Source organism: Glycine soja, chromosome 14 (genome assembly GCF_004193775.1).
Source record: "Glycine soja cultivar W05 chromosome 14, ASM419377v2, whole genome shotgun sequence".
NCBI lineage: Eukaryota > Viridiplantae > Streptophyta > Magnoliopsida > Fabales > Fabaceae > Glycine > Glycine soja.
The window spans coordinates 848,299-863,350 of record NC_041015.1 but is presented as its reverse complement, the minus strand read 5'-3'; the positions used below and the strand labels follow the sequence as shown (position 1 = coordinate 863,350).

General features: G+C 34.7%; 4 protein-coding genes across 4 annotated transcripts; 1 reads left to right on the top strand and 3 right to left on the bottom strand.

The window, feature by feature from the left end:
- The first annotated feature begins 302 nt into the window (after nucleotides 1–302).
- LOC114384491 (fructose-bisphosphate aldolase, cytoplasmic isozyme 1) lies at nucleotides 303–2,693 on the top strand. Its single transcript, XM_028344163.1, has 3 exons — nucleotides 303–429; nucleotides 742–1,424; nucleotides 1,970–2,693. Exons 1-3 carry the CDS (start codon nucleotides 402–404, stop codon nucleotides 2,330–2,332), a joined length of 1,074 nt encoding a protein of 357 aa, XP_028199964.1. The 5' UTR covers nucleotides 303–401; the 3' UTR covers nucleotides 2,333–2,693.
- A 2,002-nt stretch (nucleotides 2,694–4,695) lies between these two features.
- LOC114384524 (uncharacterized protein At1g08160-like) lies at nucleotides 4,696–5,795 on the bottom strand. The gene has a single exon (XM_028344220.1). It carries the CDS (start codon nucleotides 5,696–5,698, stop codon nucleotides 5,006–5,008), a length of 693 nt encoding a protein of 230 aa, XP_028200021.1. The 5' UTR covers nucleotides 5,699–5,795; the 3' UTR covers nucleotides 4,696–5,005.
- A 3,434-nt stretch (nucleotides 5,796–9,229) lies between these two features.
- Nucleotides 9,230–9,813, bottom strand: LOC114383728. The gene has a single exon (XM_028343462.1). The coding sequence runs from the start codon at nucleotides 9,596–9,598 to the stop codon at nucleotides 9,407–9,409; it is 192 nt and encodes a 63-aa protein (XP_028199263.1). The 5' UTR covers nucleotides 9,599–9,813; the 3' UTR covers nucleotides 9,230–9,406.
- A 1,534-nt stretch (nucleotides 9,814–11,347) lies between these two features.
- LOC114384290 (chaperone protein dnaJ 11, chloroplastic-like) lies at nucleotides 11,348–12,211 on the bottom strand. The gene has a single exon (XM_028343952.1). It carries the CDS (start codon nucleotides 12,045–12,047, stop codon nucleotides 11,619–11,621), a length of 429 nt encoding a protein of 142 aa, XP_028199753.1. The 5' UTR covers nucleotides 12,048–12,211; the 3' UTR covers nucleotides 11,348–11,618.
- Between the last annotated feature and the right edge of the window lie 2,841 nt (nucleotides 12,212–15,052).

Here is a 15,052-nt window from a genome sequence, read left to right as displayed (position 1 = left end):
ATGAATAAATAATGTGGCTGAGACATTGTTCTGCAAACAATTTTCATAATAGCCTTTAGGTTGATATCTTAATATGTAAAGCCAAGTCCAAGAGGGTGACGGGTGAGAGCTTTCCACAAAATTTCCTTGTTATATATCATGAGGTGAGTGGAATATATATTATTGAAACGGAGGATGAGGTGCCACTTGGGCAAGGGAAGGATCACTCGTTGCTTTATCCAAGAGTGATAACCTTCGTTAGGCTAATCACTGGACACGTGGTTCCTTTGCATGGGTTGGGTAGATACCACTTGGTATATTCCTTTGAGATTTTTATCTATATAGCTTTGGTCTGGCTGAACTCCTTTTTCGTGCTGTTGTCTGTTATCTGTTTCCCGCCATATATCCAATAAGCTTTAACCATGTCTGCCTTTGTTGGAAAGTACGCAGGTAGTATCTCATATCTCCTCCTCTTCTCTTAATATTACTCACTCTTACATCTCTCACCCACACGTAAACAAGAACATTTCTTCATTGAATGAAGTACAAGCTTGTCAAACATTCCACTTTAATGCACTGATTAACAAGAAACGAGTAGCCGAGAAATGCATCATCATATTCTCATTAGTTATTGGAACATAATCTCAAATTATAAAAGATTCATTCATGTCTAAGAAGCTCCTTCGAAGTCTTTTATATGTTTACAACTCTTAGACTTTGGTTTCCAAATGGGATGTATGTTATAACTTACATCAATTCCAGATGAGCTTATCAAGAATGCCAAGTACATAGCCACACCTGGGAAGGGCATCTTGGCAGCAGATGAGAGCACTGGCACCATTGGGAAGCGCCTATCGAGCATTAACGTTGAGAACATTGAGGCCAACCGCCAAGCTCTTCGCGAGCTTCTCTTCACCGCTCCAGATGCCCTCCAATACCTCTCTGGTGTCATCCTCTTTGAGGAAACTCTTTACCAGAAAACCTCCGATGGGAAGCCTTTTGTTGAGGTCCTTCAAGAGAACAATGTCATCCCAGGCATCAAAGTGGACAAGGGTGTTGTTGAGTTGGCTGGCACAAATGGTGAAACCACCACTCAGGGATTCGACTCTCTCGGAGCTCGGTGCCAACAGTACTACAAGGCTGGTGCACGCTTCGCCAAGTGGCGTGCAGTCCTCAAAATTGGCCCAACTGAGCCCTCTGAGCTTTCCATCCAGCAAAATGCACAGGGCTTGGCACGCTATGCCATCATTTGCCAGGAGAATGGCCTTGTGCCCATTGTTGAGCCTGAGATTTTGACTGATGGGGCTCATGACATCGCCAAATGTGCTGCTGTTACTGAAACTGTGCTTGCAGCTGTTTACAAGGCACTCAATGAGCAGCATGTCCTTCTTGAAGGAACTCTTCTCAAGCCCAACATGGTTACTCCCGGCTCTGATAGCCCAAAGGTAACTCTTAACATTTTCAAAATCATACATCCTTATGTATGGATACATTCTATAGTTGAATACTTACTAGTCTTTGAAATAAAATTGGAATGAATGAAGTATGGTGCAATATTGTTGACTTCAAAAAAGATTTGTAGACACCTTATATGCTATTTGACACAGATAAAAGGAATAATAGAGGTATGATAAATGATATGATGTGATAGGAAGAGAGAAAAGATAGGTGTTGATGGAGCATTAGTAATTAAAGGGTGTCTAACTATCATTGTTCGATTAACTTGGAAGTGAATGTAAGTTGGCACTAGTTAAAAATCTGGTCAGTTCGAACTCTCACCTTCCACATAGGTATGGATTCAAATTTCCTTGAAGCCACTTTCTTGCTTGGTGTCCAACCTTCTTCAGGAAGCTCTCTTGGAGCTTAGATGCTAGTTAAGTAGTTGCAATTAGGTGAAACTACTGGTGTCTTCCAGTTCTACCACTTTTTTGAAGAAAAAAAAATATACATATTATTAACTTGGAAAAGAATTTAATTTGTGTGCATGCAGGTACCACCAGAGGTGATTGCTGAGTACACAGTTCAAGCACTCCGCAGGACTGTCCCAGCTGCGGTGCCAGGGGTTGTGTTTCTGTCTGGTGGGCAAAGTGAAGAAGAAGCTACCCTCAACCTGAATGCAATGAACAAGTTGGAGGTGTTGAAGCCATGGACTCTCTCATTCTCATTCGGGCGAGCACTGCAACAAAGCACACTCAAGACATGGGGTGGAAAGAAGGAGAATGTCGCCAAAGCTCAAGAGGCATTTCTGGCAAGATGCAAGGCCAATTCTGATGCTACTCTGGGAAAGTATGTTGGTGGAAGCGGAAGTGGCTTGACTTCTGAGAGTTTGTATGTCAAGAACTACAAGTATTAAACTTCTAAAGAGTGTGTTTGTTTCTCCTTTTGAAAACGTCAATCCATGCTTTTGGTTCAGTCACGTTGAGGTCTATAAGAAAGTATGACAATGGAGAAACAAACATACTCTAAATGGACTTGGGGACTGATTCGGGGTGGTCTGGCATATGTATGATACAGCCTAAGAAGCATTTGCTTCTGATTAACATGCTTATTTTTGGGTTACATATTTTTACAAATATCAGTTATTATGTTATAGGAGCCAATTTTAATGTCAAATGGTGATGGTGCGTACCACTAAAAAATAATTGTTGGAGTGAGGCTGGTATATATTGTCAGAAACAGTAATATTATACTTTATAAAATGTGCAATTACTTAACACAGGATGATGGAAAGCAGTCAATTATATTAGTCCATGTAATAATGGCCCCATACTTTTACCCGTCGAACATTCTTTAGCAGCAGCTAGAACAAAAGGAATTTGAAGGAAAAAAAAAACTAGAAAGAAAAGAATCAAAGAAAACAAAATAAGATTTGTTCAAATGGACATTCATCAATTATCATTGTACCACCTAGTTACTGTCTGCACCTCTTACAAATTAATGATTTAGCTTCAGAGAATTCAGATAATTAATTTTCTACAAATTATATTTGATAGCACAAAATCCGCTGTGGTGTTAACCATATATAATAGTAATCTTGGTGGGTCATATATTCTGCTCTATGTTTTAGAGGCATTTTCTTTTATATATCAATATTAGTGCGAAATATCATCGATTTTATTGATGATTAATCTCTATTTGAAAATCTAACTAGTCACTTTAGTAGGATTTCTCCTTTTAATTATATTTTTTTTATCTACAAAACTTGAACTAAGACTTTACAGAAATAAAGTCCATTATTGTTTTGTGTGTGTGTATATATATATATATATATATTCCATTTTAGGTTTTAGAAACATTTTCTATTATATATCAACATTAGTGCGGAATATTATCGATTTTACTGATGATTAATCTCTATTCAAAAATTTAACGGATCATTTTAATAGGATTTCCCCTTTTAACTATATTTTTTTTATTCACAAAACTTGAATTAAGACTTTACATAAATAAAGTCCAATATCATTTAGACTCATGACTTATTAATTACTTCAGTTTTCTCTGAGCAAACATGTATGTACATGTATGTACTTTTTGAGGCTTGTTATTTTATCTTAAAGGATTTTGTTATCCAGCCTACAATTTATAAACAGATCCAAATCTTTATTCTCTCCTTCTATACTAAGATATACCACAAGATTAATTAGTTGATTTGATATTTCAGTATCAACCTCTTGACCTAAAAAACGTAATCTTGATTGATAAAGTCAATTGATTAGGATTAAACTTTTTTTCCTTAAGAGTCGTACATGCCCCTTTTGATGCATACCCATTGTGTTAGGGGATTGTGAATCCTGCACTCCCTTATTTGAATCCTACACCTTCCAAGCAATTTGGTAAAGACCAAATTACCCTTATGAGGTCACTTTCCTTCCCCAACCTTTCTAACACCTCATTGGCTCTTTCACCTATCTCATTCCGCCCAACCTGACACCTCCCAAACCCCAGAAGTGTGACAAAAGCCTTGCGAAGTCCTTCTTCACCCTCACGCCCCTCCTTCCTTTGTACCTTCCAAAGTCCTTGCACCCTCCTCATTGGGCTATTCCGGAATAGGAAAAATACTATTCCAGACTTTAGAAAGGGTAGTTTGGGAGTATTTTAAAATTGGGAGATGTGCAGGATTCAAATGTCTGCTTTGCCAAAAAAGAAAAACTATCGTAGTAAATAAAAGCTAGGAAGATTCTGGATTAAGAGATGATTTTAGTGACAATATAAAAAAAAAAAGTGAGTTCAACCAAGCCGGCTTTTCTGACATTTGGGGTTGTGTCCACACATGTGTTTCTCATCTCAAATAATACGCTTTTATATGTGTCATAATAGAGCAGTAGATTTCCACCCCTCCAGTTTCACTTGCCAATTCGATAAGTAGTAGTAGTGCTAGTGGATCAGACGTTACATGATATGGGTTGGTTATGGCATTGTTGAAGAGTAACATTACAAGGATATTCCCTTTTTGTATAAAAAGAAAATAACAATGGATATTCCGCTATATGCTTTAGTGGCCTTTGAGCCAACATATATATGAAGATTCTGGATTAAGTCATAAAGTTCTGTATTTATACTTTTGAAATCTTAGTTGATACCACGTCAATGATCAACCTCTCACAAGTCCTTTTCTGCTTTTAACAGTCAAAAGGCATTCCAATTAGTGCAGCTGACATGACCCAATTAAGGAAATAAAAGAGAACAGTATCAAAAAGTTAATTCAGCAAAAGCGGGTTCTGGAAAACAAACTAGTAGATGAAGATAAAATAAAAACTCCATCCACAACATATTTCTGGTATGGAAGGGCTTCAACACCCTCCACTCAAGTCTCTATTTACAAATAAAAACAATAAAATATCAATTAAAATCATATGGTATATATATATCCTCTAATATTCTCTTTTTCATTCCTCACAAAAAAAAAAAATCATATCACTGTTTTGCACACTGGTATTTACCATTAGCTATATCTCCTAATTAATAAAGTAGAAAACTAGAAAAAAAAAAACCCACAAAGAATTCTATCATTTTTGTTGGCTCTTCATCATCGGTTTGTTATGCATTGTCTTGCTACTAGAATACCAGCTGGAGGACTAGTCATCTCTATCTGGCATGTGCTATACAGAGAGTAAGATAAATGGACAAGGCCAATATTGAACCTCACCTTAAATGTTCCCCTTGCATTGTAATTGACCCTGTTATTCTCCACTTGCCTTTGAAGTTTTACACCAACATCTTGCGGTAAAAACACCAAGCTTGATATCAAGTTCACTGATTGCAGCCTGGTTTCCCTTGGCCTTTGAGTGAAAGGCTTGATTGTTTGTGAAGACACGAGTCTGTCTGAGTAGAAAAGCTCAATGTTCAAGGACTCAAACCTCAGCCCAATTCTCCTGTTAGGATTGGAAAAATTTGCAAGGAGAGTGAATTCACCATTGAGGTACTGTGGTGAGTCAAAGTACACCACATTGAGGCTTGCATTGGGAATGTCAAACGTGGGGTTTCGTGGTTTCATGGAAAGGTAGAGAATCAGTGTTGCAATTCCAAAGAAGATAAGCACTAGGCTGAATATGAAGCACAGTATTGCAGCACACCATATAATTGGTTTTGTCCTTTGAAGTCGAGGTTGCCTGAAAATTGCTCTAGTGTTGGCAAGGGAATTTGGTGCTTCTGATTGCTGAGAATGTTGATTCCTTGGTTGTTTTGGTGTGCCAAGTTCTTCTTCGACAGAGGCTAGCATATTTGAAAAGGTGCACTACTAAAATAGGCCAATGGAAGTGAATGTGGGAGAGATAGAAGTAATATGTTTATTTATTCTAAATGGGGTGATGAATCAATGGAAGTGAAGAGGGAAAAGAAGCTTTTGTAGTTGAGTAATAATAATGGAGGGGACAATGTGTTTTTTTTGGTATTATCAAAAGGTGACACAGGTGAGCTAAAGTTTCACCACGTTGATGTTTTAATTTTTAATATTTATGCTTTTTGGTATATATGCGGCAACGTTTGGGAGGGTCCTAAAAGAATGACTTCAACAGAGCTCCCTCACATTGATGTTTTAATTTTTAGACTTTGTCAAATGTGAATGTATATGAGAATAGTCAGTTTGATTAAGGGCTTAGATTATGGGTGTATACCAATTATTACCATGGTTTTGTCCCTTGATATCAAACTAAGGACGTGCTGCGTTGGATGTTTAAGCACTAAGAAAGCATGGCAGGTGGTAAGTGAGGCCAGCCGGTAAAGGTTCATGTTTCATTAAAAGCAAGAAATCAATCAATCATGTTGGATAGTGATCCAGCATGGGTGAGCTTTCTGCTGAGTCTCAATCACAAATGGTTTAACTAGTGCTCCTTCTTCTATTCTATTTGACCAAGATAAGGTCCTTAAAAGCAAGTTGCTGCCTCGATTATATAATGTTAATAGGGGAAAATGATAACTTGAAGCACCTAAAACCAAAAGCTAAAATATTAAAATTGATTGTATGCTAGTGGATTTTTTTTTCTTAAATCATGTTAAGACTTTAGAGGATGAGAAATTATAATGTACTATATAACTGTGTTATGGACTGAAAACCAGAGATAATAAATGATGCAAAAATTACACAGACGTGAGACAAGTAGAAGAGCTTACAAATCTATAGAAGTATTTCATTTTTTTTATAGGCCAATAATAAGTATTTCATGGAGAAAATTTCTTCCTTCTATGGGTGACGTTCATCCTCTATATCTTGTGTTTGCTCGTGGGAATAAATTTTTCTTTCAAAATTTGTCCATTTTTTATAATTGCAAAATTATATTTACGGAATATCTACAGTAGTGTATTGGATACACAAATTACCATGAAAAAAGAAAACAATCTTCTCCTTCCACAAATGATCGTCTCTTCCTAGGCTTCCCCATTTCCTAGAAGGCTAGAATCGACCAGATCGCTGCCTACTCGATTCATCAAAACCAAACCATTACCCACCACATTTGGACCAGATTCGGTTGGGAATGTCAATTTCATACTTGTAATTAACTACTAATTATTATTTTTTTATTAGTAGAAAATAGAAATCAAAGACAAATAAGTATTAAAAGTTTACAACAATTCACATTCTATTTTCCTGAGTTAAACTATTCGACAATTAATGAATTTAAGTGTATAATTCTAAGATGCAAGAAATTGACAAATGAAGTGTTCTGACTAATGGTAAGTGTGTGACCTTAATTTTTAAGAGATACGATTTTGAGAATTATAAAAAAAAAAATCATTCACAATAGGTACTTGTTTAAGAATTCTTAAAAAGTTATAATTACTATTACACCTGTTATTTTTACACTATAATTTGTTTTTTTAAATAGTATTGTACACATAAGTTATTGAGATGAGAAGAACTTTTCAACTTAAAGAGAAGACACACACACATATATGATTTCATTGTTTACCTTTTCATTCTTCACAGTGATGCAGATGTAAAAGAAAATTAGTGAGTGGGGAGAGATGTGGTAAGTATGATTCAGAAGACTTTGGATGATCCAAATGTGATTGCTGAGGTTAATGAAAATCTTATTACTCTTATTCCTAAAGTGGAGCACGTGATTAGGATGAAAGATTTTAGGTCAAGTAATGTCTCCTATAAAATAATTACAAAGATTTTGGCTCATCGTTTGAAGCCTTTTATGGAAAGATTAATCTGCCGGTATTACTGCAACTTCATTCCCAATAGATAGAGTACTGATAATATTGTGATTGCTCAAGAAGTTTTTCATTCTATGAGAAAGAAGAAAGGAGCTAAGGGGTGAATGATCATTAAAATTGATTTGGAGAAAGTCTATATATGACTTGAAATGGAAGTTTGTGAATGATACTTTGTATGACATAGGTTGCCTGGCCAAGTCTATTGATATTCTTTGGAATTGTATTTCCTCCCCCAGTATGAGAATGTTACGAAATGGAGAGTTCCTTGAGGAGTTTGATCCCATGCTAGGTATTAGATAGGATGGCCTTATTTTTTCCTATCTTTTTGTTTTGTGTATTGAAAGGCTTTTCCAATTGATTCAAGTTAAACCATGTTATTTTTTATTTATTTATTTAAATCATGTTTTTGTATATACAAAATCTTACTAAAAGATTAAGTCAGCTTCACTCAAACTTACCCAAGCTGCTCAGATTTGGGCTTAAGGATTGTAACTGATTATATAACTCTTGGGTTGGGTTGCCTTATCCTTTCCTTCCTTTTTCTCTGGGCCTTTGTGGCCCCTTGTTTTCTTACGACCAAAACTAAACTACATCAACATTAATGATAAATCACATAATTTATTTTAAAATTTATGAAAAATCGTATTTATAAGAATGTATATATAATTTTTTTATCTGAGTTGTAGAAAAAATTCTAGGTTATCAGCGATAGGATAGCTAGTGCCAGATATACAGGAGGAAATGCCCCTCAAAAAGAAATGAAATAAGGAAGAATAAACTATTTTTCTTGTTCTCTAGAATCAATTGAATTTGGTTTTTCTAAGCAAAATAAAAAAGTGATAACATCCGAACAATATGTGGCGGCTTCTGGACATACTAGTATCAAGCGTAGTGGTTCAAATGATTCAAAGGATTAATCAAGCATGTATGGTTAATCGAGAATGTCAAACACGCAAAGTAGGAATATTAAGTAGGAAACCATCACAACAAGAGTCTATACATGTGGAGCACGACTCAAACAGACAGACATAGCCACGTAATTCTTTTGAAAATCTTCATCCTCACATAAGAAGAGCGATGCAATCCGAATCCTTATCCATATCCATTTCTCTCGAATCTCTTACTCTCACTTCGGGCTGATTCATTGAGATTCAATAGTATATGACTATATATTGATGGTCTGAATTTGATTTTACATTCAGATAAAAATCAAATTTATGAACTAAATATAGTTCAAATATCGGTATTTACCCCTTTGATGTATCATCAATTTGTTACTTAGACAATAAGATGTTTCAAAGTTTAGGAAACAAAAGCTATTTATTTAATGCTGTCAAAAAAGAAAAAAGCTATTTATTTAATATTTGAATGAACAGCAAATGATTAACGTGATAACAAAAATTGGTAAAAGAAAATGACTTTTCAATTACTATATGTTAACATAATTATTTCCAAAGAAAAATAATTAGAAAAGCATTGAGTTTTTTCTTCAAATAATTAATTAATTAATTATTTTTTTCTAAACATGGATTCTGCAATTCGCTATTTATAAAACCAAACTCGAATGAGATAAAGATGATCCCCGAAGAGAAACAGAATAAATAGTAACAGCATTGTAACAAAGACAATTGAATATTAAATCAAACATGAATCCCAAGAAGCAGGTAATTACAAATATGAACCCTAACGAATACTAATTTATAAAAGGAAACAAACAAATCCCCAGAACAATTAACAAGAACGAAATGGAACAAGAGGATGCTGAGAACTAGAACAATGGCGGCGGTGCATAACCGATGAAAGGCCTTCCTCCGCCGCCGCAAGAATCGCAGAAACTAACAGTGTCTTTGATCTTGTGGAATCCATGCTTGAACACTCCGAACCCGAATACCAACCCGATGGCGATCACCACCAGAACCAGACACGTGCAAAGCATGCAAATTCTCCCCCCACAACACATCTTTCCCCAGAGATCGATGAAAACACCAAAGTTTTAATCTTTTCCTTCTGGGTATCTCGGATCCGGGAAATTCGGGTGCTGATTCTGTTGGGGAAAATTGTGAAAGATAATGCGGAATTTAAAAGAAAAGGGAAATAGGAAGAAGTGTAAAAGTGGTAAATAGAAGGAAGGGGAGGCAACATTGGTGTCTCTTTCATCAATTCAAGACGTTTTGATTTGACGCTTTTGTTCGCTTATAAGGAAAGCTATCATCTAATCCATTAAAACAAGATTCCCTTCAATAAAATAAAAAAGGAGCAAAAAGAAATTTATCTTTTTCTCAACTTTTACGATGCCCCATATCACATAAGTAAAACTGATAATTCATTCCATGTATTTAAAACTAAAGGATAGTAACTAGTTTAGGAACATATTTAAATTTTCAAGACAAAATACATATATTTAAAATTAACTTTTGATATTCAGTTTCAACTGTTAAATGAACGAGGGAATTATTTAACAAGCATAGAAAACCACTAATTTAAGTTGATTTGAATAGATTCATCTAGAGAGTAAAAATTATTTAGGCTTCTGTTTGTTTTTTTAATTATTCGAATTCAATATCTTAAAAAATGTTTGTATAACTATTTTGTAATGTTTAAATATTTATGAGTGAGGAATATTTTATGAAATCATCAACATTTCTTCCTTTAAAAAAAAAAATGAAAACGTGAACGTTTTGTTGTCAAGTTTGATGGGAAACGTGGAAGGTGATGCGTTAAAGGAGAGTGGTGAAGTGGTTGAGTCCGTTACAACAAGAAGCTTTGGGAGGCTATAAATTTGGTGATTGGTCCATATGCTGAAGTTGACCGTGGGCGGGTGGCGTTAATCCTGAAAGATACTAACCACTTACTTAATCCTCATATGCTATACTTTAACGTCTCTTTCTTCCATTTTCAATCACCAATTCCAGTTTTTACAATGTAGTATTAACATAAAGAAAGTAGTGACGACAAACCTATTTTTTTTAAAAAAACAAATTATTTATCTATTTTTATAATTTTTTATAATTTTTAAATGAATTAATTATTTTTTTTATCTTTACTTAATTATTTTCTCTCCCCGATCATTTATGAAAATCAATTAATATCTTTGCCATTAAATTTGTTTTGATGCGAGTTTTATTAATTTATTTGAATAAAATTTCATTTATTAAGATTTGTGTAATATTTATTTAATAAAAAAGTGCATTAAAAATTTAACGCACCTTTCCCGACAATCAAAACATAACTAGTAGTATTAACTAATGCCCGTAGCTGAAATCTTATTATATGGGCCCATAAAATATGGGCTTGCTACGTAAAATGAAACAACTGTAGTAAAAACGGGTTAAGCTTACTCTTTGACCCAAAAACATGACCCACTGAGTTGTCCAACACCGAAATAAAAAAATTCAAGCCTGATAATATTCAATATTAACAGTTTAAGCTCTTGTGATTTTATTGTTTTTCTCTCGTTTGAGCCAAGAAAGGGTGCTTCTACTTCTACCTCTGCAGCACTGATACACCCATAAACAAAGGTTCATGCCACGACCAAGAAATTGAATAGGTGTCAACACATATATCAATTTTTTTGCCTGTATGTTTTTTCTCTCTCTCTCTCCATTCTATAAATTTCATTAAAAAAATAGGTTTTTTTTTTTTAACTAAGTGATCTAGTTTTTTTTTAAAAAAAAATAATTCGTAGTTTGTACTTTGACTTCGTAATACATTTTGTGGCAAAGGTCCAAAAGAGTTTGTATTTTAATTTTTTTTAAGTCGCCGGAAAGTTTTTTGGTGGCCGATAGACGTATGGTTTTGAAATTGCAGCAGAAATTTCTCCCAAACGAAATGGAAAAAATGACCTGGAAGCAGCACTACATAAAAATGAAACAGAATTTACAGAATCATTCTTCTTCTTCTTTTTTTTTTTTTTGCCGTGTAAATTTGTTAATGTCAGAAAATATATTTTCTCGTTTTTCTTTCTTATACTTGGAAGCTATCTACCAGCACTGGTCCGTTTCCCACTTACGGGTCTGATAGTAGAATCCGGAAGAGCCATTCGGAGCAGCAACCAAAGACGAGAACGAGCGATTATCATCGCGCGCCGCCATCAACGACAGATCATACAGTGCTCTCGCCGACGGATCCGACAGCGTCTCGTAAGCGTCGTGGATCTCGATGAAGTCCCGTTCGTCCGATTCCGACCGACGGAGCGCCGAATCAGGGTGATACACCTTCGCAAGGTTCCGGTATGCCGACTTTATCTCCACCGCCGAAGCGTTCTGCTTGATCCGGAGCACCTCATAGAGGCTCGCCGCTCGCCGGGAATCGATCGCCGTCGCCGTGAATGCCCGAATTGAGATCCTGAACGGAGGCCGGAGAGTCCTGCCGGCACCGGTGAGAGGCGTGAGATTTAGGGTTCCCGCCATCGAAATATTTTCTGAGGTCTTCTGCGCAGAGGGGTATAATGGGAAATGAAAATGTTGCGTTTGTTGTTGGTTGAATTTAGCTTTGTTTTGTGCAGTGCGATGAGAGTTGAGAGAGGTTTTTATATGGCGGTCAAAGATGGAGAATGGCACAAGATAGAGAGAAGGGTATAGTGGTCATTTAAGTGGCACCAGGTATTGGTGTTGGTGCACAAGAGCAACTGCGTCTTGGTTTTGCAAAAGGTTCTAGAAGCTGTCCCACCCCACGTCGTCTTTTTTTGGTTGAGAAAGTTTTAGAATAATTGTTTTTTCGCAACGTGTTAAGGAAAATGAGAGATGCGTATGGGTACGACAAAACCAGGGAAAATAAAATAAAGTGAGTCGTGGAGGTTAACTAAATATAAAAAAGGAGATACAAAAATTATAATTTTTTTTTTTTTATGAACCATTTTGAAGTTTGATTCCGTGTGATAGCCTCTGAGTCTCAGGAGTCAATTATACATGTTGAATAATGATATTTAAAATTCGTATTTGAATTCAAGATTGTGCAATATTTTTCTTTTTCTCTTTAATTGGCAGGTGCTTTGCGTTCATATATTGCGCCTGCAAATTATATGGCAGCCCTTATGCCTTTTTCATGCTATCACCAAGAATGTACCGATAAAATAGAATAAAAGGCATTGCTACTAAGGTTTTGAGTTATATACTTGACAAATCTTCTTCACTTGCAAATTTTGTTCGCCATTAGCACCTAAAATTGCAATTAATGTACTCATTACATAGATTGATCCATCTAATGTACAACAGTGTAAAACAATTTCAATCTTTAATAGCATATTAAAAGTTGAACATTTAAGATGTTGAGCATAAAGGGGAAGAATAATACTAAACTGATCTCATATTCATAAAGTAGAAAAATGTTAATCATATTTTGTGTAACATTTTCTTCTCAATATTTTCTCTATTATTAACATTTTTTATTGGTTATTATCAATTTTGGTGAATTTAATATTTAAATCAAGAGAGGTAATCATTAAATGATAAATAAATTCCACCAAAATTAATAACTTCCAACAAATTTTTGACAATCATAGAAAAAATGTTAAAAAGAATGTAATTGACATTTGTCTCACAAAACATACGATGTTATCTTTCAGAATAGTGATATATAAGAAAAAGTTTTTGGTATCGTAGTTAATATGTGTTGAGAAAAAATCAGCATGTTTAAGTACTAAATTAATTTTGGCGCCAGCTAAAAAAGGGAAAAGGGAATTTAAATTGATAATTCACTGGGGATCAAGATCACTGACTGTTCAAATGGAGCAACGGGTCCATGCAGTTTTGAATCCAACAGTGAATAAATTTTAACTTATTATTTTTGTAATTTGATTTGTAAGGGATTGATGCAGTTGAAGATTCAACTGCAGAAGTTAGAAGAGTGAGGGGACACTTTCTCAATTACTGTGGGCGTCGTTGACATTATTAGTCTGGTAAATCACAACCAACGTGCTCATATAATTCACTTTTTTCTTTTGTGAATGTGCTCATATAATTCACTAATCCAGTAGCTTAAGGCTGATAAAAATAATCAGTGGCTTAACAGAGAAAAACCGTGTACTCGCCCAAATAGGTATGCACGGTCACTATTTTTGTTAGAAAAACAAAAAACAAAAAGGTGAAGGGTGGAAGTTCTCTGTATTCTAAGATAAATTTGGTATAAGATTATAAGTCATATATTCACATTCAGTATCCACGAGTCAAATCTTGATTCATTTTGGTTTTGAAATTAAATTAAATTCCACAAGTTGCATTGCCAGCAGCGACGAAATCACATATATCAGAAGCATTAATTTAGCATAATCATGCATACAAATGTGAATGTGGGTGTACAGATTCCTATTTGAGAGATTGATTTTGAAGTATGAAGAAGGCGACCATTCACCCAATTGTGGCATGTGGCTAGCTCTATTTGACAACTATTTTTCTCCTAACTCTTGTCTCGCGATGTCCATGCAACATTTCAAATGATTGTCACACCCTCGTCCTTTACTCCAACACTCATCAGATGATACCCTTGAATAGATAGCCTTTGTCCTAAAATGTCAGCAAATACTATAAGATTATATTAATTTCATCTAACTGATTAATTTTCCCTAACTAATAAGTATGCATATGCAGATGCGAGAATAAAACATTCAATAATTTATACAAATATTTTTAAAAATAAAATTGAAGGTTAGACAAGTATATAATCAATTTATATAGTTTATTGTGTACAATATTTATTAATTATTATAAATGTATTACAATGTAAAAATAATTAATTATTTTTACAAAATAGACATCTCACATATCATAAGGTCTCACCAACTAGTAGATGTGCATTTTATGCGCCTTAATAAAAATTAAAGATAAAAATGTACATCAAAATGGGATATATTATAATGTTAATTATATATTTAGACAATTCCAAACTTTTATCTCAAACACCGCCATTGTTGAAATGTCTAACAATCAAGGCTTAAATCCAATCCTGAATCCATCTTAACAACAAATTCATTAGATTTAACACACTTTTTTTTTAAACTTTTCTTTAATTATAATAATGTTTTTGATGTCCTTGCCTGTTTCTTTTAGTTTTGACGGATGTTTCTTGAGCCTTGTATTTTTGTTCCTGAAAAATGATCGTTCAATCCCTTCTCACTTGTCACGGTAATTTGACAGCGTGCATGCAACCCCACTACTGCTTGAATTTCTTCTGTAAACTAATTGAACCGATGCTAATTGTTATCAATGGCAGAAAGTGTCATTGCTTTGCATCAACATTTGGCTTACCCTGCAAATGGATAAACAAAAAAAGAAAATATTTTTCACTAAAGAATAAACTAGAAAAAATAAAAAAGAGAAAGATAAAAACAGAAAAGAAGGCTAGGATAAATTAAACATAGCACTATACAACCAGTGTGATCATTTGATCCCTACAGGTCTGCACATTATATTGTTGACCA